The following is a 24666-nucleotide window of genomic DNA, read 5'->3' as shown; positions in this document are numbered from 1 at the left end:
CAAAGCCTACTACTATAGTCTTCGGAGCTCTTCTTCAGCTCAAGCTGCGGGAAGTCCCGAGTTCTAGTAATTGAGAAATCTCGTATCTTTTCTATATATCACTTACTTACGGTACACAATCGCCAACAGTCGCAATTCAACAACGCCCCCTTCTTGAGGGACAAAAAACATAAAGCGAAAGAGGGATACCTTCGGCTTCATCTTTTTGCTTACTTTCTATCATCCGATAGAGTCTCTCCTATAATCCTGTGGAAAAGGTTCTCCTGATTCCTTATATCTCTTTCCTTGGTCTGGAAATTCGAAGTCCAAATACATTATGAACGCCCCGGATCGGTAAGGATCATTCTTAGTTAGAAGCATGGCTTTCTCTTTTTCTTTGTCTTATGAATATTTTCTTTTGGAATCTGAAGAATTGTACATGGATGACCGCATCATGAGCTCTTGCCTCGAATTCCTGCCGGTGGACCTAGAAGTCTGGAGGATGTTGATCTTGCACTGGAGTCGCTCCTGCCCCGGGCGCCTCGTTGCTTTCACCTTTCACTCAAAAGGACCCGCTCATTGGTTTTCGCTGTGACTGTGATTCTTGCCTTGTTCCACGTGAAACATCTATTTGTGCCAAGATCTTTTTGCCTGGTTTACATCATTGTCGCTTTAAATGGCTCTGGCTATGAGGTCGTGCAAGGAATATCTTCTACCACCAGAGACAGCCTATGCGCGCTGGAGACATGGCAACGGCGGGCCTCGAGTAGGTCATCAGTCTACGATCAATGTGTCTCATGACCAGCAGCAAAGGTCGGCTCCGTTCGATCGGAAGTCTCGTTCCCTTTTGTTCCTTTATACTGGCCTCTCCTCGACTACGGTTGATATACATGTACTGACCTACTCCTCAATCAGCTACGAGTCGTTTGTGCTCGCCAGTGGCGAGAACAAAGTCGAGATGGAGATCGATACTCGTGGGTCCCCATTTTTACTAGACTTATTTGGTTGGCCCTACTAACCTTCTCCATTTGACCAGGCATCCCATCCTCCGCCATCTTCACTTTCAACAAAGAGGATCATACTCTGGGGAATCTGATCCGTTCTCGTCTGTTACAGAGCTCCCATGTTAATTTCGCTGCTTACAAGGTCTGTACCTCCACACTTGGTTATGACTGCTGGCGAGGTTAAATGCTGAACTGAAATTCCTAGGTGCCTCACCCTCTTGTTCCGCAGTTCCAATTGCGCGTACAGACAGATGGCGAGATCACCCCAAAAGAAGCTGTCATCACCGCCTGTCATGAGCTTGTTCGAGACCTGGGCATCCTTTCCCGCGAGTTCACCAAAGAATATGAGCTCCGTAAGATGGTGGGAGCCTCTCAGCAGCAGAACGGTGGCCAGGATGCTCTATAATCAGCAGCAGCTGTTTGCAGACCATAGTCGCTGCGAGCTTACTGAAGTGTCGAACTTTTGAACTTGCGCAGCTGGATATGCGTGCTTCTTTCTTACATCATACCCTTCTTCATTAATTTTCACACTGTTCTCAGCTCAGCTCTATTCACACAGATAGATCGAAATGCAGCTGCACCCGTCCGATCCTTGTCAGCAACTGAGAACAACCTTTATCATTGTTTCTACACTTGTGTTATATGTGACTGCTCCCCACTTGCTTGATATTATGCCCCAGGAATTCTGCAGTTCGCTCTTTCTAACACACAAATTCAACTACTCAGTACTGCTCGTGCGCACTGTGTATATTAGTATTGATGATCTCTCGGGTGCTGAATATATCAACCACCTAAGTGAACCGGTAGGCACTAGGCAGTCAACTTGACTAACTAGTTACTGTTCCTGATTATGTAATATGTCAGCCGCAGTCGCGTCACTGGCCGATCCGCCGGCAGCTCCCTTTCCCAGTTGTTCCCTTCGAATTGCCTTCCCCCTCCAACAACCCCCCGACCTGTTGCCTGTCTTGGTCACGCTCCTCAGTTCTGTCAAATTACCTTCTTTTCCACTCCCATTCCGCGGATTTTTGCCATCTTCTACTTTGACTTCGATTTTTCTTTCTTCTCGCCAGTAAATGCAAGCGCGCATTTGGTAATGTATTCCTCGTCGAGCTCCTTTATGGGCGCCAACAGCGCTCGTCCCGGACAACCTCCTTTCGTGCAACAGCCTCCCTACTCGCCATTTCCTCCCGGCCAACCACAGCAACCGCATCAAACTGGCTTTGCTTCTCAACCCACAGGCTATGGGCCTTCTCAAATGGGCGGGCTAGGAGGTTCTCAGTTGCAGCCTCAGGCTACAGGATTTCCCACTGGACAGCTGCAGCCTCAATTCACAGCCTTTCCAGGAGCATTATCCCCATCGCCTCAAAATGGCTACCAGGGCTCGGCTCTGCAGCCACAGTATACAGGCATTTCCCCCCAGTCGCAGACTACACAATTCCAGGTTTCATCAAATACAGGTCTTCCTCTTCGAGCTACTCCTAGGACATCAACTGAAATGGCAGATTCGTTCCAAGGCAGTACTAATTTGGGTCCGCCGCCTCCTAAGTCAGTTGGAAATAAGATACCCAATATCAGATTGTCCTTTATCACTGCGCAAGATCAGGCCAAGTTCGAGCAGCTGTTCAAGTCTGCCGTGGGAAATAGTCATACAATGAGTGGTCAGTGATGTGAATAGACCCCAGGAGGGGCTTCATTCGCATGAATCCTAACAATGCCTTCTCAATAGGAGAAAAAGCCAAGGAGCTACTACTACGGTCGAATCTCTCAGGAAGTGATTTATCCAGGATTTGGTGAGTTACCAACTCTCTTCTGCAAGTATTAGGGGGTTGCTGATGTTCACAGGGTCCTCTCCGATTCGACTAAGTCGGGTCAATTGTTCTTCCCTGAGTTCGCCCTTGCTATGTATCTATGCAACCTCAGGATCACAGGAAGGGATCTCCCGGACACACTTCCAGAGAAGATCAAAAACGAAGTTTCCAGCATGGTTGACATAATCTCTTTCCAAGTCCCGGATACCCAACCGGACCCCGTTGCTAGGACAAATTTTCCGAAATTCGATGGCCCAATGACGGAGAATCAAGCTACTACTTCAGCTCCGAAGCAGCCACAACCTCGACAACCAACTAATGCCCAGCTTTTGACCCAACTCGCGTCGCAGCACACTGGCTTTCCGCAAACGAGCGACTTCCAGCAAAATCAGTCATCATTCTCAGGCCAAAGTGCTCTTCTTCCCCAAGTCACAGGTTTTCCAGGGCAATCTCGGCAGCAAGCTTTTCAGCATCAGTCGACGGGATTCAACCCTCAGCCGACAGGTTTTAGTGGGCCTCGCCCCCCTATTCCACCGATTCCTACCGGTCTCGGGTCCAACCTTAGCCCTGCACAAACTGGAGCGGCCGCTGGATTAGTGGCACAGCCTACTGGCGCCCCTGGACAATGGGGCTTTGTCAATGCTCCGTCCTCGGGCTTGCCCAATATTGAAGCTCTCAAGCAACAACTCATGCCCCAGCCTGGGCGTGAAGGAGGATTTTCCGCCGTTGGCCTTTCCGGCAACGCTCACATTCCATGGGCTATTACTAAAGAGGAAAAGAAAATATATGATGACCTATTTCGCGCATGGGACGGATTTCACAAAGGATTTATTGGCGGCGACACTGCGATCGAGATCATGGGTCAAAGTGGCCTAGATAGGCAAGATTTGGAGCGCATTTGGACGCTGGCTGATCCTCACAATAGAGGCCGTCTCAACATGGACGAATTTGCTGTCGCAATGCATCTGATCTATAGGAAGCTCAATGGGTATCCCGTGCCTAGCCGCCTACCACCGGAGCTTGTTCCACCCTCTACCAGGAATCTGAATGATTCTATCGGCACTATCAAGACCATGCTTTCTCAGGATGCAGAAACCCGTAAGGCCTCGGGCGCGTTTCTGCAACCGCAGAAGACTGGGGTAAGCTACCTTAAAGAGCATTCATTCCGTGGTGGTGCAGCTTCCCCTAGTGCCGGCCGGAAAGATGCTACGCTGTTCAAGAATAATGATGACGCAGCGTCCGGTTATCGCTCCAGCGCTCGTCGTCGTGTAGGTAACAGCGGTAGGACACCGTCTCCCGCTACTTCGCATGCTTCTGAAGAAGAACTTTCTGTCGACCAACTGAAGAAGAAGCTGCGGGAGACACAGATCATGTTAGATGCCGTGGACTTCCAGGACGAGAATCAGGCTGAGGAGGAGGATGCCCTAGATCGAAGAGACCGGAGAGAGGCGGAAAGCTTGATGGACCGCATTCGACGCGTGCAAGACGACATAGACACCCATCCTGATGCTTTCTTACGCAACCTGGATTCTGGTGCAGAGCGACGGTCATTACGCCGTCAGTTACAAGCTTATGAAGACCAGGTTCCGCAAGTTGCATCAGAGGTCAGATGCATCGAACGAGAGATTGCAGAGGCTCGATTAGAATTATTTCGCCTCAAGGATGCCAAAGATCACCCTAACAGCGTCTCCAACATTGTCGGGACAGGGCCTGGAGGTTCTGTGACTGAGGCTGATCGTATCAAGGCACGAGCGCGTGCCAGGATGCAGGCCCGCGCTGCAGAACTAGCTGGACGGCCAATTCCGCCATCTCAGGATGATGACGGAGCTACCGCTCGTCGCCTCGAAACAGAAGCTGCCAAGGTCAAGGCCGAGAGAGAGAAAAATGAGACGATGACTCGCGATGTAGAAGATAGCGTCAAAGATTTCGCTCAAAGTCTGGAAGACAGTCTCAAAGACGGTTGGGAAAATTCTACACGTGAGCACGAAAGAAGACGTTGGGAAGATGCCTTGGGGGTAGAAGATGTGATTCGAGACTTCATTTACGATCTGAAACGTGGTAGTCGCACTGCGCATATTCGCAAGGAAGAGTAAGTTGTTCTCCCTATCTCCTCCATGCTTACAAGATCAGACGTAGCATGAGTAATTCGTGGATGGCATTAGCAGCTGACAGTCACATCTAGGCAATCCAGGGCAGCCCATGCCGATGCTCAGGGGCCCTATCAGGATGAGAAATCGTCCCCCAATACAGCTGTCGCGCGGTCATCCCCCATGTCTACCAGCTCTATGGGATCAATTCCTGGCTCTACCCATGAGGACAGGGTTGCAGCTGCCAGGGAACGTGCACAGAAACGCATCGCTGAGCGAATGGCGGCTGCGGGCTTGAAACCTCAAAACGATGCCATAGAAACCCTTACACAGCGCCAGGATAGAGAGAAGAGGGAACGCGAAGAACGATTGAAGCGAGCCGAAGAGGAAGACGTCAAGCGTGAACAAGAGAGACAGCGACGTCTAGCCGAAGAGCAGCGAGGACCTACGACACCTTCTAAGTTGGCGGGCAAGAAACCTCCTCCGGCACCACCTTCGAGGAGAGTTCGTACCGATAGTGCCGGTCAAGCTGATGCCAAGAAAGCCACAGATGTAGGAGCTGAAACTGAGCAATCTACCCGGGAACTAGCCATCAGAGAGGAGCAGCGTGCACAGGAGGAAGAGACTATGCGCTTAGAGTATGCCCTCATTACGAGCCTTTGCATCAATTCCCTTCGCTAACACGTGTACCACATAGGTCGGAGGCCAGACTCCGCGAGGAACAGTTGAGGAAGGAGAAGGAGGCACAGGAAGCGCGGCTTGCTGCTCTTGAGGAGCAGGTCAGACAAGGTAAGATCAAGAAGCAAGAAGAGAAGCGAAGAAAGGAAGAGGCAGTTCGTGCGGCGAAGGAACAGGAAGCAAAACTAGCTGCCCAGCGTGCCGAGCTTGAAATGGCAAGAGAAAGAGAACGGCAGCTTCAAATGGAGTTGGAAGGCCTTGATCAGGAGAGTTCTTCAGATGAAGATGGCCCTGAAGACGTTGCTCGGGATACGATCCCGACGAACAACCAAGTTCTCTCAGTGTCGACCACTGCGCCTCCTGCCTCGGACCCGGTGCCAACGCTACCGACAGATCCAGTCGTCAGTCCTGGTCACTCCCCTCCTGGTGCTCTCAGCCCCGAAGCCGAATCCAAGAATCCCTACTTCAAGAAGATCGGCCATAATTCAGAAACCCTGGTTGCTACTCAGCCGTCGTCTCATGCTCCTATAACCTTATCTTCAAAAACTGATTCCCAATCGACGAACCCTTTTCATCGATTGGCGCAACAACAAGAGAGTGCTAGGCCGAGTTTCACTGCTCCTGGTCCTCTGGAACGCAAATCGCGTGCTCGCCCTGAGGCAGATGATGACTGGTCAGCAGCCGGATCAGATTTCGATTCCTCTGACGACGACGCCGACGAACGTCCCGGAGGTGGCAGTGCAAAGCAGCTCGCTAGTATCTTGTTTGGTACAATGGCTCCTCCGCGGCCTCTCAGTGCCATGGATGAGAAGTCCCCGTCCAAATCGTCTACTCCTGTCAACGGTAGCCCGGCAGCACCAACAGTGCCATCTACAGAGAAGGAGGAAGCTGTCTCGGGCACTGAGGAAGCGTTCCTGCCACCTCCTCCTCCTCCCCCTCCTCCAGTGCCTAATGTGAGCGTCGAGCCTCCTGCTCCGCCGCCGCCACCGCCGCCTCCTGCTCCCGGTATGGCACCTCCTGCTCCACCTCCGGGTATTCCTCCTCCACCCGCACCATCAGCGGCACCGGCAGGGCCAATGGACCGAGGTGCTTTGTTAGCCTCCATCCAGGCAGGCAAGGGGTTGAGGAAAGTTCAAACCAATGACCGAAGTACAAGCTCTGCTGCAGGTCGTGTTCTAAACTGAGATTGTCGTCTTCATATCCTTGAAATGTTTGTCAAATACCTTGGCCTGTGAAAGAATAAGTCAGATATGTACTTGAATCACTCTGAATTGATGTTCTATAACACCATGGAGAAGGAACACAGGAAAACTTCATTATGACATAGTTAAATTAACAAGGCATTGGTCTGACTAGGATACGGACCCTCTGGATCTGTGACTCCTTAAATATAAAGTGTATATTCCATAGAGCGGGAGAAGAATTTTGCCTTAGCCGACGCATGAAACCCCTTTCCCTATCCTCCAAACCACGAAACGAATAGGTATCTTACCTAGAACAAGTTTGACTAGAAGCCTTCCAAAACGCTCCAACCTTTCAAGCTTCAGCCTTCAACCTTCAACTCAGGATTTCAGCAATAACATTGCCTAGTGTACTGATAAACCATAAGATCACGAGACCCCACCCGATCTTACGGTCCATTCTCCATCCATTCAACGGGACTACAACCAATAACCCAAGCAGAGTGATCAACAAGGTAGCACCACTGATGATAAGCACTTTAGAGACCTCGATTTCGTATGAGCCGCCATGCGCTGCGATAGCTTCGGGCCGCGCATTCACCGTCATATATAGCCCGCCCAAGCCAATTCCGAGAAGAATGTTGAGCATGGGGCCCCCAAAGCAAGCACTCAAAGCCATGACAGGATAGCCCAAGCGCGCAACGGTAATATCTGCAACGAGATCGCCCAAGGAGTTTCCCACTGCAAAAACGGTGAGCCCCAGAAGAGAGTCACTGATGTTTAAAATAACACCCAAGGTCTTGAGAAGATTGACCACTTCGGTGGCGATTGTCGCAATCAAGAAGATGGCAACCACAAACCCGAGAAGCGCTAGAAAGGGCCGCCACTCATCTGGAGGCTGGGAAATTGAGCGGTGTCGCGTGCTGATTATAAGGGCTGTGCTACAGGTCAGAGAGAAGAGGAGTGAAAGCAAGAACGGTAACAGCAGATTACGAATCTCCAGATCGGGATCCATAGCTGTCCATGTGATCAAAGCCACAAATAAAGGGCCGATGAAAAGCTGGACCCAAACTAGCCAAGAGCACCAGTCTTTGGTGGTCATTGAAGTCGAATCCAGGCTTGTCTGGGCGGCCGGAATTTCAGAGTCGAACCGCAATCGTGATGGTGCGCACTGAGATTTCTGACTTGGATGAAAAGTATGCTCAGCCATAGCGTCCTGATCAAGCGCATGCAGGAGCGGGCTGTCCTCTGGTAAAGATACCAAGGGCGCCGGGGCGTTGACAGCATCCGCAGGTGTTATGACGACAGAAACTGCCCCCGCATCAGGGATTGGTGGTGCTGCTTCGATAACAGGGAGCGTGATAGTTAAGAGAAACACACTAGGAGCTGCGACGACTCCTAGAAGTCGTTCCCAAATAGATTTAGATCTCCAGCCAGCAATTGTAGGGAAAAGGGTGAAAATGATCGACTCGAATTTGGACCAAGACGTTGTCAGAGGTATCGCTGGAGCATTAATTCGATTGCCCTCATTGTCAAGGACACTGTCCTGAATCTGCAGTGTTTCCGTAGGGCTTGTAGCAGGCGGTAAGCGTAGGCTGGATGCCCTCGAGGACACAGGATTTATCCCATCTACAAGAAGTGGGAATGGGCTGGTTGGGCTATCTAGAGGAGCATCCGTAGATATAGCCGTCCCCCGCGGGGAAATCGGCAGTGGAGAACAGGGGTGCGAGGTTGATGATTGGTAGGTAGGGAAGCGGAAAGTATCTGGAGGAGCAAGCAAGTTGGGACTCTGGGGTGGGTAGTCAGACTGATGTGCACTAGGCATCGCTTGATGGTCAGTCGAAGGGTGCCTAATAGTTAGTAATGGTTGTCGTGAACAAGAATCTAACAGGGTTGTGTCCAGTTTCAGGTCTACCGCAGCGTTAGCAGACACAGCTCGACCTCGTGTCGGACCACGCGCTTGAATACAATGCAGGCGGTTGTTGGCCAAAGGTTGACTAGCGTGCGGATGAGATGCAACCGACATATTGTCGGAATGCATATATGGCGAGGCCAACTCATCGATATCTGAAGATCGATCAAGATTGACGGGTGGGGCGATTGACTGAAAGTTCCTCGATTTCTCAAGAGAGGCAAGAATGGACTGGAACTCCAGTGCACCCACGAGGCTTGGACGGATTGGATTCATTGTATTTCGTCGGCGAGCAACTGGGCGGAAGACATGCATGTTGCCCCGTATCTCGGCTAAGTAACGGTTGCGGGTGTCGTCGTCTTCCTCTCCTTCCCTCCAGATTGCACCATCGGACCTTTCAAGCGCGTGGAAATCTTCGCCACCGAGGAGACCCGTTGACTCGGAGGCTACCCCGGGATCATCATTGTCCATCTCCTCAATGTCTAGTTCCTGATTATCGGGTATATGGAAGTGTGACCGTGCTGCTAGGTCGCGCTCGTAGGCTCGGCGCCGTCGCAGGAAGTACCAGTGCCATGTTACAACAAGTACCACATAGAAACAGTATAGAGCTACCATTGTGGCTGACTCCCAAACATGTAGGCGTCCGTCACCAAGTAGAAACATACTGAAACTCACAGCCACGACGAAGTAACCTACGTCTCGCAGAAAACTCCTCCGCGCGACCTTGAATGGACGGACCAGCGCCATCGAACCAGCAACCACCGATGTTATGAAGCTTGCTGCGCCGATCAGTTCTCCAATGGCCAGGCTCCCACTGTTTGATCGCATGGCCGCAAATGTGGAGAAAACGTCGGGGCTTCCGTTGCCGAAGGCAAGGAAAGTGACGCCAGTGAGGCTTTCGCTTAAACCGAGAACGCTGGCCAGTGTGCTCAAGTCAATGCAGAGGAAATCACTGGCAGCAATTCCGATGGTACTGAATAGAAGTGACAGCCACAAGATGATAATAATGAGTGCCAGTGGCTTCGCATCTGCTAGGGTGCAGTAATAAAGCTCAAGGTAGGATAAAAGTCCATCTTGATCATCAGCACAATTTGTCCGGATAAAGCTGCACTGATCCTCGGCTTGACGAACCAAGCGACACTGTATCAAAAGAAAGACAGATTAGAGCTCCGCGAAATACCCACAATGGCACAAGATCGCCTAGCTGATTTAAAGGGAGATACCTACCTCGACTGCGTTGTCACGCTGGCGAAGCCGCTGAAGAATGAAATCAACTGGTTCATGTCTCAGCCGCCCCAGAGCCCAGCTAGAAAGTCCAAGTAGGGTCAGAAGTAAGATGGACCAGCAGAATGGCCGAACAGAGTAGCGCTTGAGTCGAGACGCCCGATTGGGGCGAGAAATTAGTCCTGGAAGCATTGTGGGAAACATTGCGGCATCCTGGACGACAGGCCGTCACGATCCGCACGCGCCCCGATAAGCACGTGGCTGCTACGAGCAAAGGGAGCACCATCCAGCTGCGGCAAAGAGGGAAAGAAAATGAATCCAGCCTTACCACACTCTGAAGAAGAGAGTAGAGGACTCTTATGTCGCGCGAGAAGATGGGTCGTGGGTGAGAGTGAAGGGTGAGAACAGGGTTCTGGGAAAAACTACGGAGTAGCAAGCGCTAAGTCAACTACCGAGTATAGAGAGTAAGTGCATCGGCCACTGATGTCACGCTAGGAGGCGGTGCAGTAGTAATCAACTGGTACTGTAACTAATACAACTTAACTAGTTAGTTAACTAACGTAATCAACGGTTGGACGGCCCACACGGTTGGGCGGCCCATCTGGTTATCCATATAAAAGATGCTTATTTGATACTATTATATCTCAACCAATACTGGAGCTAATTAGTTCTAACTTCACGTCTAAATAATAGACATTCTAAAAAATAGTATATGATTTTTTCAAAATTTGAAGAATTTTTCTTATATGAATTATATCAATGTATCAGAATTTCATATAAAATACATATATTATGATATAATAAGATACTATTTCTGTTTATATAAATTCTTGAAAAGTATTAAATGATTATTCATATACTCTATAATCCATTTATGCATTATTAAGCCTTCTAGACTTAGAATGGTTGAGATAACTTGTGTTTGAAAAGAGTCTTTTATATAGTATTACCAGATGGGCCGCCCAACCGTGTGGGCCGTCCAACCGTTGATTACGTTAGTTAGCGCTGCATTGACTCAGCAAGCGGGGAAATTGCGCCAGTGGTTGCTCTGGCGAGACGGATGTTTTGTTGATTGTTTGTTTCGTGCCATAGGGACTGGTAGCAAAACGAACATCAGCACCACCACAACCACTATCGTCACCGTCATACTCTGCGAATACATGGCTTTGCTGCCCATATCCTGTACTCACAGTTTCTGATCACTGTCTTTAACGGATCGCTGCAGTGGCCTGCGCTCATTCTCAATCTGGTCTCACCAGTTGGATCAAGACCCCCTACCCCTCCCTCTCCCCCGAAAGGGACACACCCCTCTGCACAATGCCCCGCGTGGCTAGTTCTAAGCACCGTCGCTCCAACGGCGGCGCATCTACGCCTCTCAAGAACTCTCCCATGAGGTATGGACATTCATATCTTCATCATTCGCTCGGTTGCAAGTGCTGACGGTCTTAGGATTCCACTCAACGACGACATGGGAGAGAAAGCGGCGCGCATGGAGGCGCGCCAAGCTCGACATGACCGCCACATGGACCAGATAAAGGCTGCTGTCAAGACGCCTATGCCACCCCGACGATACACCGGATATGATATTAGTGCCAGTATGAGTCCCGCCACCCCTAGGGGATCAGGGTACCGAGGGCGAGAAAGTGATGTGAGTGGACGCAGGGCCGTAACACCGATGAAGCGCGTACCGATCTTAGCCAATTTCGAAGAGTGGATGAAAATGGCGACTGACAACAAAATCAATGCTAACAACTCCTGGAATTTTGCCCTTATTGACTACTTTCATGATATGTCGCTCCTCAAAGAAGGCGATGGTGTCAACTTTCAGAAGGCTAGTTGCACGCTCGATGGCTGTGTCAAGATCTACACAAGCAGAGTAGATAGTGTGGCGACAGAGACGGGCAAACTTCTAAGTGGCTTAGCCGACAGCCGTGACAAAAGAGCTCGCGAAGCTGGAGCTGAGGGTGGCAATGACGATGGAGCAGAGCATGATGATGATGATGATGATGAAGGCACTTCTAGGAAGTCAAGGAGAAAGGTTTGTGCATATATAGATCTACCCTAGATTGCCATATGTCACTAACCCTGATAAAGGCGCAGCGATCACATGAAGCTACATTAGCACCATCGTTCTCCTCTCTGCAATTGAAAAAATTTGAGCTGGAGTTCTCTGTTGATCCGTTGTTCAAGAAAGCCTCCGCCGACTTTGACGAAGGCGGGGCCAAAGGACTACTTTTAAATCACCTATCGATCGATGGTCAGGGACGTATAGTCTTTGATAGCAGCGATGATGCGGCCGCGGCAGCTGAAGCGAACTCGAAGGAGATGGACAATCAAGGATCCGGGTTTGAAGAACTTGAAACACTGCAGTCACCGTCTTCAACCAAAAAATCAGCAGACAACATGTTTGAGGACAATATGGAAATAGACATGACACCCTTGGCGAGCCGCTTTTTTCCCAGCTTGGACCTCCTCGACAATCAAGACATTTGCCCCTCCCTGAAGAATTTCGACCTCGGCGACCCAAGCGGTTCTTTAGATATTCCCTTCCTGAAGGCCCTCGATGACTGGCGACATGACAGAGCTCAAGAAGACGCAAACGCTGTAAATGATGCATCTGGCATCATGCTGGACGATGACAACGCAGTCGGCTTCGATGACGATGACGATGCAACATTGGCTGGCTTCGATCTGGGCGGAGCTGCTGGCTTCGGTGAGGGGGGTGAGGCCTGGGCCCGTGAAGCTGCTTTGGAGCCCATGCTGAAAGTTCATCGTATTGATCGCGAGGGCGAGGAGAATGCAGACGGCGATGACATGGACCGTGATGACGACGATGCCTATGCTATTTCTCTAACCCATCAACCGGACAACAGGGACCATGAGAATATTCTCAGCTACTTTGACAACGCACTACAGAAGAATTGGGCGGGGCCAGAGCATTGGAAAATACGCCGGATCAAGGAGCATGCCGCTGCAAGCAATGCCAACGTTGCGCCCAAGCAACGTAGAGAGAAGGAACCGTTTGAGATTGATTTCTCTACACCGCTGGACTCTACTATTGGGGAACTGATCTATACTCCTGCGAGTTCAAACACTACAATATCACAACCCAAATCCCAATGGAAAACAAAGGGTCGGAACCTTCTTCCGGACGACAAGCACTTCAATTCACAACAGCTGCTTCGTCTCTTCCTCAAACCAAAAGCCAGAATGGGTTCCAAAAAGCTCGGCGGGTCAAAGCGTTTCAGCGATAGGCTAGATGATCAAAGTCAGGGCAATCGAGAAATGGACGAGGCATTTTGGGCAACCCACAAACCGCAGGATGCTGCGACTTCTGATGAGGGAGCTCGAGGGGCATATGACGCGAATTTCTTTGCAGATGATGATGGCCTTGCATTCCCGAACGGTTTTGACGACGATGACGACGAGAACCTCCCATTCGCTGACGCTAGAGAGATGCTGTCCCCGCCCGCGGATGTTGCTCCAGGTGCATCTCTCGGAGAAGCCGCAGGTACATCAGGCCTACCTGCGCTCCTTAACATGATGGGATCAGCCCCTGGATCCACGTTAACAGTTGGTGCCGGAGGATTCGGTTCTCAATTGGTTACTCAAGGCGGTCGTCGGGCGCGTCCTGAGTATGTCGCCTATGCTAGAGTGGCTAAAAAGGTTGATGTGCGTCGATTGAAGCAAGAAATGTGGAGGGAAATGGGGGAGCGGCTGATAGCATCCTCCCAATTTGATACACCTCATGAGGCAGATACTGCCCCCAATGCAAGCCAGGGAACCTTGCTCCAGAATCCTGAGATCGCGACGCAGTCGGCTCCGACCTCTACAGTCATAGATAAGACACAAAAGGATGATTTTCCGGATGGTACACTTCGATTCACTCATATTATGAACTCGCTAAAAACAGTCTACGCCCCAGAGAAGTTACGCGACATAAGCACGTCGTTCGGTTTCATCTGCCTGCTCCACTTGGCCAATGAACAAGGATTGGTTCTACAAAATGATGATAGCCCTTGTGACTTCAGTGCTGGGAAGCTAGAAGAAATCTTTGTTACCAAAGATGCAAATGCAATTCTTGACGAGGGAGAGGCATGAGTGGACTTTCGCAATTGATGATACTACCACGTGCACAATATTGATTACGACATGAGATGTGCCGATGAGTAAATGACATGCCTGGGTCTTGTGGTCATAGGCGTTTAGGATCGGGGGGCTCTTACATTGGTAAAAGCCAGTGTGGCTTATTGGGTCTTTGTTACAATATTCGACAGAAGATCCAACCTGTATCTTCCATTTGTGTTTATCGACTACGCTGTTTCTCTTACCCCGCTCACATGTCAAATATTTCTGGAACTCCGCGAAATTTGAACAAAACATCTCTTATATGATTATTGTAACACTAACTTTACTGTGGTTCTCCCATCACCCGGTGTACCACGTGACACAGTTAAGCGCAAGAATACCACTGGCTTGCGGAGAGCCAGGATTGCAATTTTAATGGCGCAAGGGGCGACAGACAGATATGATACTATAGGACATGTGTGGTATCATTTCGAAATATGTATCAATAAGAAGGTCCAAGAACAATTGGAATACAGCAAACTGTAAAGAAGCTCGGATAGGAGAAAAGGGAAATGAACTTGAAGGACGATGGCTATTTCCATAAATTCAGCAACTCCAGACAGGGGAGGACCCAGAGATGTCTGAGGCGAGTGGATGGAAGGTCGAATTGCTAGTCACGGCTGGAGCCCTAGTAAGGCTTCCGACCAAAGCATATAATCGACACAACTTATTCATTTTCTCAGATGTGAATAATTTCTTGGACTCCCTCTTCTTCGTTCCTCTTGACTATTGACTCATCCCCGGGGAAATCCTGGGCTCATGGGGCTTTTGTATGCAACGGGAATGGGTACACCCTCGTAGGTACGTTCGCCAGGCGCGGCCCCCATGTGATGACTTGAATTAGTTGGAATTAAAGCGGGTGCACAAAACTCTTCTTGAACTGGCTGAGGAGTCGCATGCTGGACCCGAATAGGTGGCGGCTTGAGTTGGAACGGCGCTTGGGTTCTGTTCTCGGTTGGCTGATAGGCAAACTGAGTGGCATATACCTCACCATTCTCTGCTGCCGAGTAAGAATCCTGCAGAAAGGCATCATGGGGAATGCCAGTGGATACAAAAGGCGCCTTTGTTGTGGGAAACCCAGGAGTGTTCGGTGCGGACTGTCGTAGCTGGGCCATGTACAGATCTGTTCGGGCGCGATCACGGCGGTCCATCGACCTGGCAAGTTTCCTTTTGGTCCAGAAACGGTACGCAACGATCACATATACCAGGAGAACTAGTATTTCCAGGACGATTTCGATCACGGCACACACCAATCCCCAGTCCTGGTAGGTTTATTGTGTGAGCCAGAGAAACGACGAGAGGAGGATGTCGGCTTACCTGTAAACGACAAAGGAGTGCGTAGTCGATTTGATCTTGAAATAATTGCTCTCTTTCATTGTGAACACAAGACCAACCCCACAAATCTTTGTTGTTCCCACTAGACTTAGAGTGCTGAAAAATGGCAGCGGCTACGATCCACATCACCAGATCGAAGACGAAAACGCCAACTGTAATTGACGAGTAGTAGAATGCAAACTTCTCCGCGCGCTTGTGGCCCCCTTTCCAGTAACCCCAAAATACTGCGAGACACGCAAGCAGAGAAAGACACGAGACTCCCAGCAGCAGGTACTGTGGCCAAGGATTTGTGCCTGTCTCCCACGGTGGAAAGGTGTTTCGCTCAGGGATTGACTTGGTCGCATGGAAGACGGTCAGCGTAGTACCAAGAATCGTCAAAACGATCAGACTGCATCCGAAATTGATGAAGCGAAGGAAAACCTTGGCTACACGAACACGCAATTTGATGCGCTACAATGTCATCGTCAGCACTCATAGTTATCAAGACAGTCGATGCTTAAGATTGACTTACAAGGTCTCTGGCATTCTCCTTCTCTGTTACCTTCTCTTGCTTTTCCACGTAGAACTCTTCCCGAAAGGTTGGACTCAACGGGTTGAGTGTGCGCCCTGGAGTTCCGGGAACCTTGAGGGCGCTCCTCAAGCCCGGGGTTGGGAGATCATGGTGCGAGGCATGATGGGCAGGATCGCTTGCAGCGACGTATCCGAAACCCACGTCGGATACATTGGGAGGGGTTTGGGAGTCCTCGGGTGGGTCTGCGAAAGGTGACCGTTCCAGATCCGCGGCAAATGCAGGAGAATGAATGGTTTCTGTCTCTGCAAACCGAGCCACACGAGGACTTTGGAATGAAGATGTTGATGAATCGGGAGAGTCTCGCCTATGATCAGCGACCGTAGGTGTTGACATTGCGCTGGGATTACGCCCACTAACGATATCAATTGGGGATACGGCTTCGTAGGTTCGAGGCGAGCTTTTTTGACTCTCTTCCGACACAGGCATGTGTATAGATGGCCGTTCACAGAGGGTCTGTAAACAGCAAACGCTCGAAGGTATGGAGACCAGCTCTTAACCTTACCTCACTGGACGATCGACAGGTTTGAGCGTCTTAAATAAGTGAACAGATCAATGCATCAAAGAGCATTGGGTTGAAAATAAACCCTTCTCCTGTTTGTTGAGCCTATTGATGGTCAAATTCAAGGCGAGGAGATCCTGCACACAGCGCTGGTGGAGGAAAGGGATACACAAGGAACTATAAGAAAGGGAGGAGGGAAGAGGAAGAAAAGCCGAGTCTGGACAGCATGATCGCATTGCATATCAATTAAGAGGGCCCTGAACCTGGCCTTCTCCATTTGACAGTGGGAAGAGGGGAATGTGTGAACATCATTGCACCAAATGTATGCGAAGAGAAGAATAAGCGCCGAACAAGGTACAGCACTGTCTAGAGTAGATGGTGATTGGGTGAGCAGGGAAGTCAAAAGGCAGAGTGAAAGAGTACAGAAGCCCAATTCAACACGGCGACTGGATGTTGGCTTGGATCACTAAAGCAATCAACCTGGGCTTGTCACAGTGGAGACAAGAGCACGCGATTCGCCTCAAGCAAAGACTCGGAGGGGTTGTCACTTCAGATGGATGCACGTTCCATCACCTGAAGAACGAATCACAAGGGTAGTCTACTTTCCCGAGCGCCAAAATTAAAGTGTCTCGACTCCCTCCTAGTTCCATTATCCACCAACCAGATGGGCTGCAGAACCGCTGGTCATTTTTCTCGTATATCAGTAGGGAAATCTAAGAAGGTGATGAGAAGGGTGATAAGAACTTGAGATGGATGAAATTCGGAAACTACCTATCCTAATCCACTGCACCACTGCATGCAGCTTCAGCTGTACTGACTCACGGAGTACGTACTGAGTTATAGTCTGTACTTCCCTCTTCTTCTTTTCCTTCTCTCTCACTTACTACCTCACACTTGGTTCTCTTCTGTCTTGCCCTTCCCAAGCAGCAGCAGGATCTGTAGACAGTTTCCCATGGGCTATGAGAATAGAAAACTACATGTAACCGGGAAGCTCGAGCCAGTTTCCGGCAGGCGGTCAGAGGACACAGCCACTCCAAGGAAACCTGCCGGCCCCTCAGGGCTACTGAGGCTAACGGAGTAGGCGGTCTGCAGTAACCAGCCACAATAATTCTTGTTTATACGACACAGCCTCATAACTCTGTCTTCAGTTACAGTAACTTACATGTAAGAACTTTTTGTAATCAGCGTTCGATATTCAAACCTCCTGAGGTATTTTTAGACTGTTGACTGTACGGAGTAAAGGTTGGGTCCGGCCAATGGCCCTGAGCCTCACTCCCTCCAAGTTTCCAGCCACACTCCAGCCTGCTCGTGTTTCCCTCCGCTCCCTTTCTTACTCCTCCTCTTTCCCCCCTCCCTCGATCTCTCACTCTCATCCTCTGCCTATCTCTATCTCCCTTGGTCTCCGTCTAGCTTATACCACCTTACTCTCCTCCCTTTTCTCTCTTTATGCTCCTTCGCCTACCGGCTCCCTCTTCTTGACTTTTATGCTCGATCACGAGTACGTACTTTCGATTTGATATTCAATGTTTCATTAGGTATTGATGAGAACCTGGTCTTTTTTTCACCACCACAGCCACTCTCCACATCCGACCTGAACCGCAAGTTCACAACAATAGCAACAAATCCACCTCCAGCCTCCACTTTACTTGCTCTTTGCCTCCTCATCCCGTCCCAATTCTCCCAACTAATCCAAGTGCTCGGTCCTGCATTACCTGTATGTGTTTCGGTCAAGGAACGACGATTTGATACCACCCCCAGTAAGGCAGCTCGACTGCTTTTCCCCTGCTTACTACCGCATTCCCTTGTCTGTGCCATTGTTCTCCGCCTCGTTCACTATCTGCAATCAATCTTTCTTATGGTATGCTCGGCAGGTTCATCCCTCCCCTACCCTTCTCCACAGCACCTTGATTTCAATTGTTTGTTCCGCTCCTGTCAATCACGCTTTCAACGTCTCACTCTCCACCATACGCCGCCCCCCTCCTCATTCTCAACCCTCCTTCGCCCTCCTTGCCTTTACTTGCCTGGCCGCTTCGCTTCCTCTGACATACTGTGGAGGGGCCTACTTGTGCCTGAATCACTCTTTACTAGACCTAGTTTGCATGATCCTTTGCCAACATTCTCGGTTTGACAAGTAGAGGCTTTGATTTCCTTTCTGCAGCCAGTACTATACCCTCCAAGGGCCTCATACTGTCCTTCGCCAGATGGGCTACCATCAGCTCGGCCCGCTTTTTACTCAGATCCGAACGCTAGAATCAGGCATCTTCATCGTCTGAGTGTAACATCGCTCTCTGTTCTGGGCTTCCCTTGCAGGGGCCTCATCCAGTCTCTTTGTCTGATTCTTCCAATACCTTTTTTTTAGTCAAAGAAAAAGAAATCAACATTCAAATCCCTATATGGGCTTCTGGTTTGCGCCTCTCGGTCGTCCCACAGAAATTCGCGCGAAGGCTGAATTGATCGCCTCGTCAGCTTGCGCCACACTCGGTTCAACCAAGGTGAGCGCCCCACGCGACAGCGCCGCCTCCTCCCTCGGGACATCGTGCATTCCTTCGTCGACACTCTTCTATCAGAAACCTGTCTCCCCCTTCGCATACTGCATCACGTTTTGTATTTCTCACTTTATTTTCAATCGCTCGTCTTTTCCAATCCCTCAATGCTTGGTTCCTAAATTCACTGACCACAGTTCTACCGCGTCAGCCTCCCATACTTTTGCCAAATTTCTTAGGCTGGCGAGAAACAAGCATTATCCATGGCGGCGTTGATGCAATCGAATAAAGAACCTGTCTCCATCCCTGCCCCACTGTCCGGATCATCCGCTCCGATCATATCGACCTCGTCGGAGTCGATTGCCTTCTTCAAGCAACCCAGACCCGATTCCAGTCTGACGTCGATTGCTAGTGCTGGGCTGAACGTTTCGCGCTCGAGAGAACTACTACCGCCAATGATGAACGCTAGTCCTGCTACAGGTCCCACGGATCGGCCGCTGGAACAAGGAAAAGAATCAGAGCAGCGCAGTTCGCAAGTCGCGAGGGAGGCACTCGGTGCCAGCGAGAAGCAGCAGAATAGCTCGACACCTGATGGCATGCATCTGTCCTCAGACCAAATGCAGGTTGATCCTCATCCAGCCCCGGCGAACGCATCTGATACCTTCGGCCAAACCGAGAACACTACGACCCTGATGGCTACTTCGACAGTAGCCAGTCCCGGCCCGATCGAAGAGTCAACCTCACATGATGGAGATCACTCTCGTCGTCGAGATGAAGTTTCCCAAGAACCAGGCAATAAGGCGTTCTCTTACCCTATGCCGACGGCCAGTTTAAGCGACCCTCGCCGTGGCCTGAGCCTCCCGAACTCCGGCTTTCAGAAGGGCCAGCGATCACCATCGGCAAAGAAGCACCGGTGTCCTTACTGCTCTACAGAATTCACGCGGCATCATAATCTTAAAAGTCACCTTCTCACACATAGTCAGGAAAAACCATATGTATGCCAGACTTGCCAGTCACGCTTTCGCCGGCTGCACGACTTGAAGAGACACACCAAACTACATACTGGTGAACGGCCACACATTTGTCCCAAATGTGGACGCAGGTTTGCTCGCGGAGACGCTTTAGCTCGCCACAATAAAGGTCAAGGGGGGTGTGCTGGCCGTCGTGCTAGTATGGGAAGCTATGCGGCGGAAGATGAATACGGTGACACTGCAGCTGCAGGTGCGGCGGAGGATGCCATGGACGGGCTTGTTTATGCTGAACCGGAGCGTATGAACGAAGAAGATGAACGGCGACTCAATATGCCTAGTATCAAAAAGCACGAGCTATCGGCGGACTCGACTTCTCGGGCCAATACCGCTCCAAGTTATCAGTCACGACAACCGAGCACTTACCCCCCTGTTGTGTCTGGCAGACCTTCCCCTGGTGGTCTTCTTCCGCCGCCCAGTCACGGTGGCTCTAGCGCGTCGACCTCCCCAATTTCACAATCAGGCAACATGCCATTTCCCCCCTCCGGTCAGCCGTCGAACTCATCTGTATTCCCAACCAATGTTACTGAAAGCCCAAAGCCACTTTCACCCAATGCTTTATCCTCCTGCCAAGTCGGTCATAATCCAGAGAATCATGCTCCACAACATCGGGCTCATTCCCCTGGACTATCGCAAACTCTCCACCAACAAAGCCAACAACCGTACAGCAGGGCTGGCCCCTCAGCGACTCCAGGCTTGGGCTTTCCCCCTTCTCAATCATCAGCCCCCCAGCTGCCTCCACCCCCTGGGTTGAACTCTTCCGATACTCGATTTGCGCTTCACTCGCAGGGAGCTGTCCCCGCGCCTGCCCCGGCTGGCCCGAAACATACCACGTCTCTCAACCATTCTGGCAATCAAAGCGGGCCCTTGTCCTGCAAATCAGGGTCAGAAGCAGCGTTGAATAATGGCAGTCAGCTCTCCAGCTCTCATGAAGCCAGCTATCTTGATCAGAGTCGTGAAGGAGAAGGAAAGCTCTGGGCATACATACGATCTATTCATGACGAGTTAAACGGGTTGAAATCAGAGGTCGCTTCGCTCAGGGTACAATTGGCGTCGGCCAATGTTAATGCATTAGCAACCTCTAGCATGCCGCCAACCCAGCCAGAGTCTGGTAGTGCCGCTGCTGGGCCACGTTGAACGATTTTCTGCACAGCTTCAGTTTGTGTTTCTTCGGTCCCTCCACCTGTCCGATCCCCTACCCGCGGACCGTATCTGTTCTGTCTAGCGCCTAGATCACCGCCGGACCATTATTCTCATCATCTCCACTTGTGTGAGCCGCGTATTTCACGTCGTTCAAGTTTCTCAAAATACCCGGCGATTGTGTTGTCAGTCGATCACCAAGATCTGCATCACAAATTGCCAACCTTCCATGCTCCTTTCGCAGTCTTGCTCCGCTCTGTATCCTCCGTGGTTTCGAAATATGACGCCCTTGATGAGCATTATTCTTTTATCGTATGTAGACAAGGGTTCCCCGTCTGCCCTCCAGCTTGCCATTAGCAGCACGGGGCAACACCGAGCCTTTCTTCGTTCTTGTATCCTTAATAATCAGTCTGTCTGTTCTTCACTTCGTTTAATTACTGTGGTCGCGGAGTGGCGCACTAGTCGCCAGGCTATTGTGGGTAATTGACCGAGTGTGGATCTGCTGCCCACTGCTTATACATGTCGTCCGACTCCTGGTGCTACATACGTTAATTTACCATCATCGTTCCCGGTCCTTCGGGGGCGCTCATTCCTTCTACCTTGTTACATTCAAAATCTGCGAATCCGCGCGTTCCCGGAAAAGTGAGCAGGGCTATCCAAAAGGTCATAGTTACTTGGCAGCTCCCTAAGCCGCAGGCCCTCGGCCATCTGCGATAAACTATAAGAGGTAGAATGAGTATGAGGGCGAATCAATGTAAATGATTGTCATTGGACATGCGTAAATCCCCGGCCTTGCCTTCTGTAGTCTGAACATGGCCCGTTCGTGAACATATCGGCCTTTTATGATCTCTTCCTAGCTATCCACCCAATGAATAGACCAACATCCGCCACGACAGCCTTTGGGGCTCCACCCAGACTCCAGCTTCTTTGCACCCAGCTTGGAATAGCTCCGCCAGCATCGGATGTGGTGGCCATTGTCCAAGTGACTACGTCGGCGTCCATCTCAGAAGGGGTGAGTAGCACCTCTTCGACGCTCGCATAAGTGGCTAGAGTCGCATTTGTGGGCTGTGCAGCCCTGACAGCATGAAGTAGGTCGGGAAGAGTTTCAGCCGGCTCCGCAGACGGAGACAGGGGGATCTGCACGGTCACAAAGCCGCTCTGATCGCCGGGTCGGTCCGCGGAGACGACGAGCACGATGAAGGAGCGCGGGGCAATCAGACGCTTCGGATGGAAAGTATGGATAATAATGTTTACTGGTTATGGTTTTCAGGTGAGCAAGCATATTCAGACAATGGCAATCGGTGTAACAAGTGTTGTTTGCACATAACAGAAGAAGTCACTTAACTCACCATGAACTTCCACCTGCTGCCACCCACCTTCGATCACTGACTGGGAAGGCCACTGCAGCAGAGTCTTGACGGCGGTTACGCTAGGCGTGTACTCCATCTCATTCACAGAATGATTCTCTCTGAGCCCGGCACGAAACTCGGCCCAAGATGCGGTGCCATCGCGGGCCGCATCTTCATGAATGCTCGTCCGACAGATCCAGAAATCAGAGCTGGGTTTCTTTTTGGGGTCAGTGCTAGATGCTGCTTGGGACACCAAGCATGTAGAGAGATGGACAAAGGCAGTAGCTGGGGGGGAGGGGCGTAGTCGACGAGCAGGTTTGAAAGTGGTTGGGATCGCGGTCACGAATGACTGGGCTTCAGTCAAAATATCGTGGAGGAAGTCGTGTAGGGGTGGTCGAGCTGGTGAGTGTGTGAGGGAGGGGTGATCGGGTAAAATGGAAAAGGGATGCGGCTGAAGACGAATGTATGGTGGTGGTGACATGGTGGGAGGGAGTATGTTGTCGAAAGATAAGTAATGCAGTAGAAGCATGTAGTCCCTGAAGAGTGGAAACGGGAGACTAGGGCGAGAAAAGTATGTAAGGGTCACACTAGAAATATGCGCCATATAAACAAACGACTTTCCTTCTCCCATCTTCGTTGGCTGTCTCTTGTTATGGCACACACACTCAAGTATATGTTTATACATTCTACGTCATGTTACTCTAGGCATCTCGGACAGATTAACTGCTCAAGTCGACGCAGACTATACAAGCATCTAAGGGTATCAGGTATACATATATCATCAGACTCCCATCACAGCCTGCGCACTCCCGGACCAACACTGCCCGTCTCAAAGAGTTCAACCAGCCCAGCTCCAAGGGCTTCTTCGAGCGCCCACCGGAAGCTCATCCCGTACAATTGTTTCCATTTCTTTGTGCGGCCAGGCAAAACGCCCGAAATCTCGCCTCTAATCCTCTTAGCTACGTTGAAACTTTGGTCATTCTCAACAGCTCCGTCCCATCGCTCCCGGAGAAGGTGCAACGGAACCTCTCCTGCACCCGACCGGTCCAAGAGCGAAAGAAGATGGGACCGACTGGCATCGAGTAAACGAAGATAAGGCCCGGTATTGGGCAAGGAAAGAAAGAGGGTCGAGGTGTAAAACGAGTTGCTATGGTCGGCTGCGGGAATGTGGTTCCGCGCATCATGCGGGCTCTTTCGACTCGCAGGGGTAGCCACGGCTGTATTGTTTGGCAGCGCGGGAAGTGATGCGATGCTCGATGAACCATGTGCTAACGACGAAGAGGAAACAAGGAACCCGGCGCGAATCAAGGCCATATACTCCGGTACGGTGAAGGCGCTGCCAGAGATGGCAGAAATATTGGCGGTACGTTGTAAGATCTGTTGGAATTTATCTAGTGACAATCACCACAGTCAGCAAAAATCATTTCGTCCTTAGCCTGGTCGGTAAGAGCTGGTGTCAGCCAGTACGTTTTACCGATGCTTCCAGAATACCGTTGTCCTGCACCAGCTGATCCCACTCTTCAGCGAGTACAAGGCAATCGCCCAGGCCCGCGGCATCACTACCTCTTCCTGGCACAAGCAAACGTCGCACGCGGCCCGATGTCACCATCTCCATGATTTCTTTTTCAACCTGCGTTGGGGCATCGAGTACTGTATGTATATGGGCCACGGAGGCAAGCGGGGGCAGCGACCGACGGAGATTCAACACTTCGGCAATTCGTGTGCTATTCATCCCCGCTCGCTGGGGGAGATTCTCGAACATGGTTGTTCGAATGTATCGAATTGCCTGCACCACGTTGGTCAAGGAGGCAGTCTCTGAAATGTATCGCGACAGCCCCAGGTCGGGTAGCTGGTCCTGATCATGGACATCTTTCCAGCTGGACCTAAGAGCGGTTGCCGACGAAGCCGCGGCTTTGCGACGAGGATGTGCGGAGAAGGGAGAGGGTTGCGGCCTGACATGGTTGGATTTTCGATTTTTCTTGATTCCAGCAACAGGGGCAGAAGTAATCCGCAAGGGCATGGCCGTATGAGCGTTTTTCAGGAGAAATAGAAATTGCTAAGGAAAAGAATGGTTCAAGGTGAAGAACAAGGGAAAAAGAAACCGGCAGCAGACCAAAACCTTGCAGCCTTACTCCGTAATTACTCCGCAGGCCGATCCAGGAACTAACGATTATCAATCTGACACGTGATAGAATCAATTGTGAGTGGTTATAAGTTATGATACGCGATGTGATACACAGTACGGAGGACGCAGTACAGA

The 24666-nt window shown here is 50.7% G+C and overlaps 8 protein-coding genes across 8 annotated transcripts; 4 read left to right on the top strand and 4 right to left on the bottom strand.

The window, feature by feature from the left end:
- Window positions 1–292: 292 nt before the first annotated feature.
- Window positions 293–1790, top strand: BP01DRAFT_393533 (DNA-directed RNA polymerase II core subunit RPB11). The gene is made up of 3 exons (XM_025578244.1): window positions 293–953; window positions 1016–1125; window positions 1189–1790. The coding sequence occupies exons 1-3, from the start codon at window positions 656–658 to the stop codon at window positions 1387–1389; spliced, it is 609 nt and encodes a 202-aa protein (XP_025429423.1). The 5' UTR covers window positions 293–655; the 3' UTR covers window positions 1390–1790.
- A 141-nt stretch (window positions 1791–1931) lies between these two features.
- pan1 (actin cytoskeleton-regulatory complex protein PAN1) lies at window positions 1932–6929 on the top strand. The gene is made up of 5 exons (XM_025572799.1): window positions 1932–2641; window positions 2710–2773; window positions 2826–4880; window positions 4974–5516; window positions 5576–6929. Exons 1-5 carry the CDS (start codon window positions 2077–2079, stop codon window positions 6738–6740), a joined length of 4392 nt encoding a protein of 1463 aa, XP_025429422.1. The 5' UTR covers window positions 1932–2076; the 3' UTR covers window positions 6741–6929.
- A 184-nt stretch (window positions 6930–7113) lies between these two features.
- BP01DRAFT_375570 (sodium/calcium exchanger protein) lies at window positions 7114–10065 on the bottom strand (the record flags this gene model as incomplete). Its single annotated transcript, XM_025576899.1, has 2 exons — window positions 7114–9789; window positions 9877–10065. The coding sequence occupies 2 exons, from the start codon at window positions 10063–10065 to the stop codon at window positions 7114–7116; spliced, it is 2865 nt and encodes a 954-aa protein (XP_025429421.1).
- Window positions 10066–10994: 929 nt separating this feature from the next.
- On the top strand, window positions 10995–14254 carry BP01DRAFT_393530 (condensin subunit BRN1). The gene is made up of 3 exons (XM_025578243.1): window positions 10995–11267; window positions 11323–11911; window positions 11968–14254. The coding sequence occupies exons 1-3, from the start codon at window positions 11191–11193 to the stop codon at window positions 13972–13974; spliced, it is 2673 nt and encodes an 890-aa protein (XP_025429420.1). The 5' UTR covers window positions 10995–11190; the 3' UTR covers window positions 13975–14254.
- A 481-nt stretch (window positions 14255–14735) lies between these two features.
- On the bottom strand, window positions 14736–16240 carry BP01DRAFT_384629 (uncharacterized protein; the record flags this gene model as incomplete). The annotated part of the gene is made up of 3 exons (XM_025577525.1): window positions 14736–15263; window positions 15319–15786; window positions 15848–16240. The coding sequence occupies 3 exons, from the start codon at window positions 16238–16240 to the stop codon at window positions 14736–14738; spliced, it is 1389 nt and encodes a 462-aa protein (XP_025429419.1).
- Window positions 16241–18686: 2446 nt separating this feature from the next.
- On the top strand, window positions 18687–21170 carry BP01DRAFT_104283 (C2H2 zinc finger protein). Its single transcript, XM_025570269.1, has one exon. It carries the CDS (start codon window positions 19153–19155, stop codon window positions 21052–21054), a length of 1902 nt encoding a protein of 633 aa, XP_025429418.1. The 5' UTR covers window positions 18687–19152; the 3' UTR covers window positions 21055–21170.
- A 651-nt stretch (window positions 21171–21821) lies between these two features.
- Window positions 21822–22925, bottom strand: BP01DRAFT_323614 (SRPBCC family protein). Its single transcript, XM_025572798.1, has 2 exons — window positions 22407–22925; window positions 21822–22310 (listed from the first exon to the last, which is right to left on the bottom strand). The coding sequence occupies exons 1-2, from the start codon at window positions 22885–22887 to the stop codon at window positions 21898–21900; spliced, it is 894 nt and encodes a 297-aa protein (XP_025429417.1). The 5' UTR covers window positions 22888–22925; the 3' UTR covers window positions 21822–21897.
- Window positions 22926–23094: 169 nt separating this feature from the next.
- BP01DRAFT_345031 (Stk19 family serine/threonine-protein kinase) lies at window positions 23095–24511 on the bottom strand. Its single transcript, XM_025573583.1, has 2 exons — window positions 23874–24511; window positions 23095–23797 (listed from the first exon to the last, which is right to left on the bottom strand). The coding sequence occupies exons 1-2, from the start codon at window positions 24424–24426 to the stop codon at window positions 23199–23201; spliced, it is 1152 nt and encodes a 383-aa protein (XP_025429416.1). The 5' UTR covers window positions 24427–24511; the 3' UTR covers window positions 23095–23198.
- Window positions 24512–24666: the final 155 nt, after the last annotated feature.

Source organism: Aspergillus saccharolyticus, assembly GCF_003184585.1.
Source record: "Aspergillus saccharolyticus JOP 1030-1 unplaced genomic scaffold BP01scaffold_27, whole genome shotgun sequence".
NCBI classification, from domain to species: Eukaryota; Fungi; Ascomycota; class Eurotiomycetes; order Eurotiales; family Aspergillaceae; genus Aspergillus; species Aspergillus saccharolyticus.
The sequence above is the reverse complement of the archived record's forward strand: the minus strand, read 5'-3'. Positions and strand labels throughout refer to the sequence as shown.

Coding starts and splice junctions, on each gene's coding strand:
- BP01DRAFT_393533 (XM_025578244.1), top strand. CDS start 656: ATGGCTCTGGCTATGAGGTCGTGCAAGGAATATCTTCTACCACCAGAG. Junction 954..1,015: donor CGAGATGGAGATCGATACTC/GTGGGTCCCCAT, acceptor CCATTTGACCAG/GCATCCCATCCTCCGCCATC. Junction 1,126..1,188: donor TTAATTTCGCTGCTTACAAG/GTCTGTACCTCC, acceptor TGAAATTCCTAG/GTGCCTCACCCTCTTGTTCC.
- pan1 (XM_025572799.1), top strand. CDS start 2,077: ATGTATTCCTCGTCGAGCTCCTTTATGGGCGCCAACAGCGCTCGTCCC. Junction 2,642..2,709: donor AAATAGTCATACAATGAGTG/GTCAGTGATGTG, acceptor CCTTCTCAATAG/GAGAAAAAGCCAAGGAGCTA. Junction 5,517..5,575: donor GAAGAGACTATGCGCTTAGA/GTATGCCCTCAT, acceptor TGTACCACATAG/GTCGGAGGCCAGACTCCGCG.
- BP01DRAFT_393530 (XM_025578243.1), top strand. CDS start 11,191: ATGCCCCGCGTGGCTAGTTCTAAGCACCGTCGCTCCAACGGCGGCGCA. Junction 11,268..11,322: donor CTCAAGAACTCTCCCATGAG/GTATGGACATTC, acceptor TGACGGTCTTAG/GATTCCACTCAACGACGACA. Junction 11,912..11,967: donor CTAGGAAGTCAAGGAGAAAG/GTTTGTGCATAT, acceptor ACCCTGATAAAG/GCGCAGCGATCACATGAAGC.
- BP01DRAFT_104283 (XM_025570269.1), top strand. CDS start 19,153: ATGGCGGCGTTGATGCAATCGAATAAAGAACCTGTCTCCATCCCTGCC.
- BP01DRAFT_323614 (XM_025572798.1), bottom strand. CDS start 22,887: ATGTCACCACCACCATACATTCGTCTTCAGCCGCATCCCTTTTCCATT. Junction 22,311..22,406: donor GCAGCAGGTGGAAGTTCATG/GTGAGTTAAGTG, acceptor AACCATAACCAG/TAAACATTATTATCCATACT.
- BP01DRAFT_345031 (XM_025573583.1), bottom strand. CDS start 24,426: ATGCCCTTGCGGATTACTTCTGCCCCTGTTGCTGGAATCAAGAAAAAT. Junction 23,798..23,873: donor TCTGGAAGCATCGGTAAAAC/GTACTGGCTGAC, acceptor GATTGTCACTAG/ATAAATTCCAACAGATCTTA.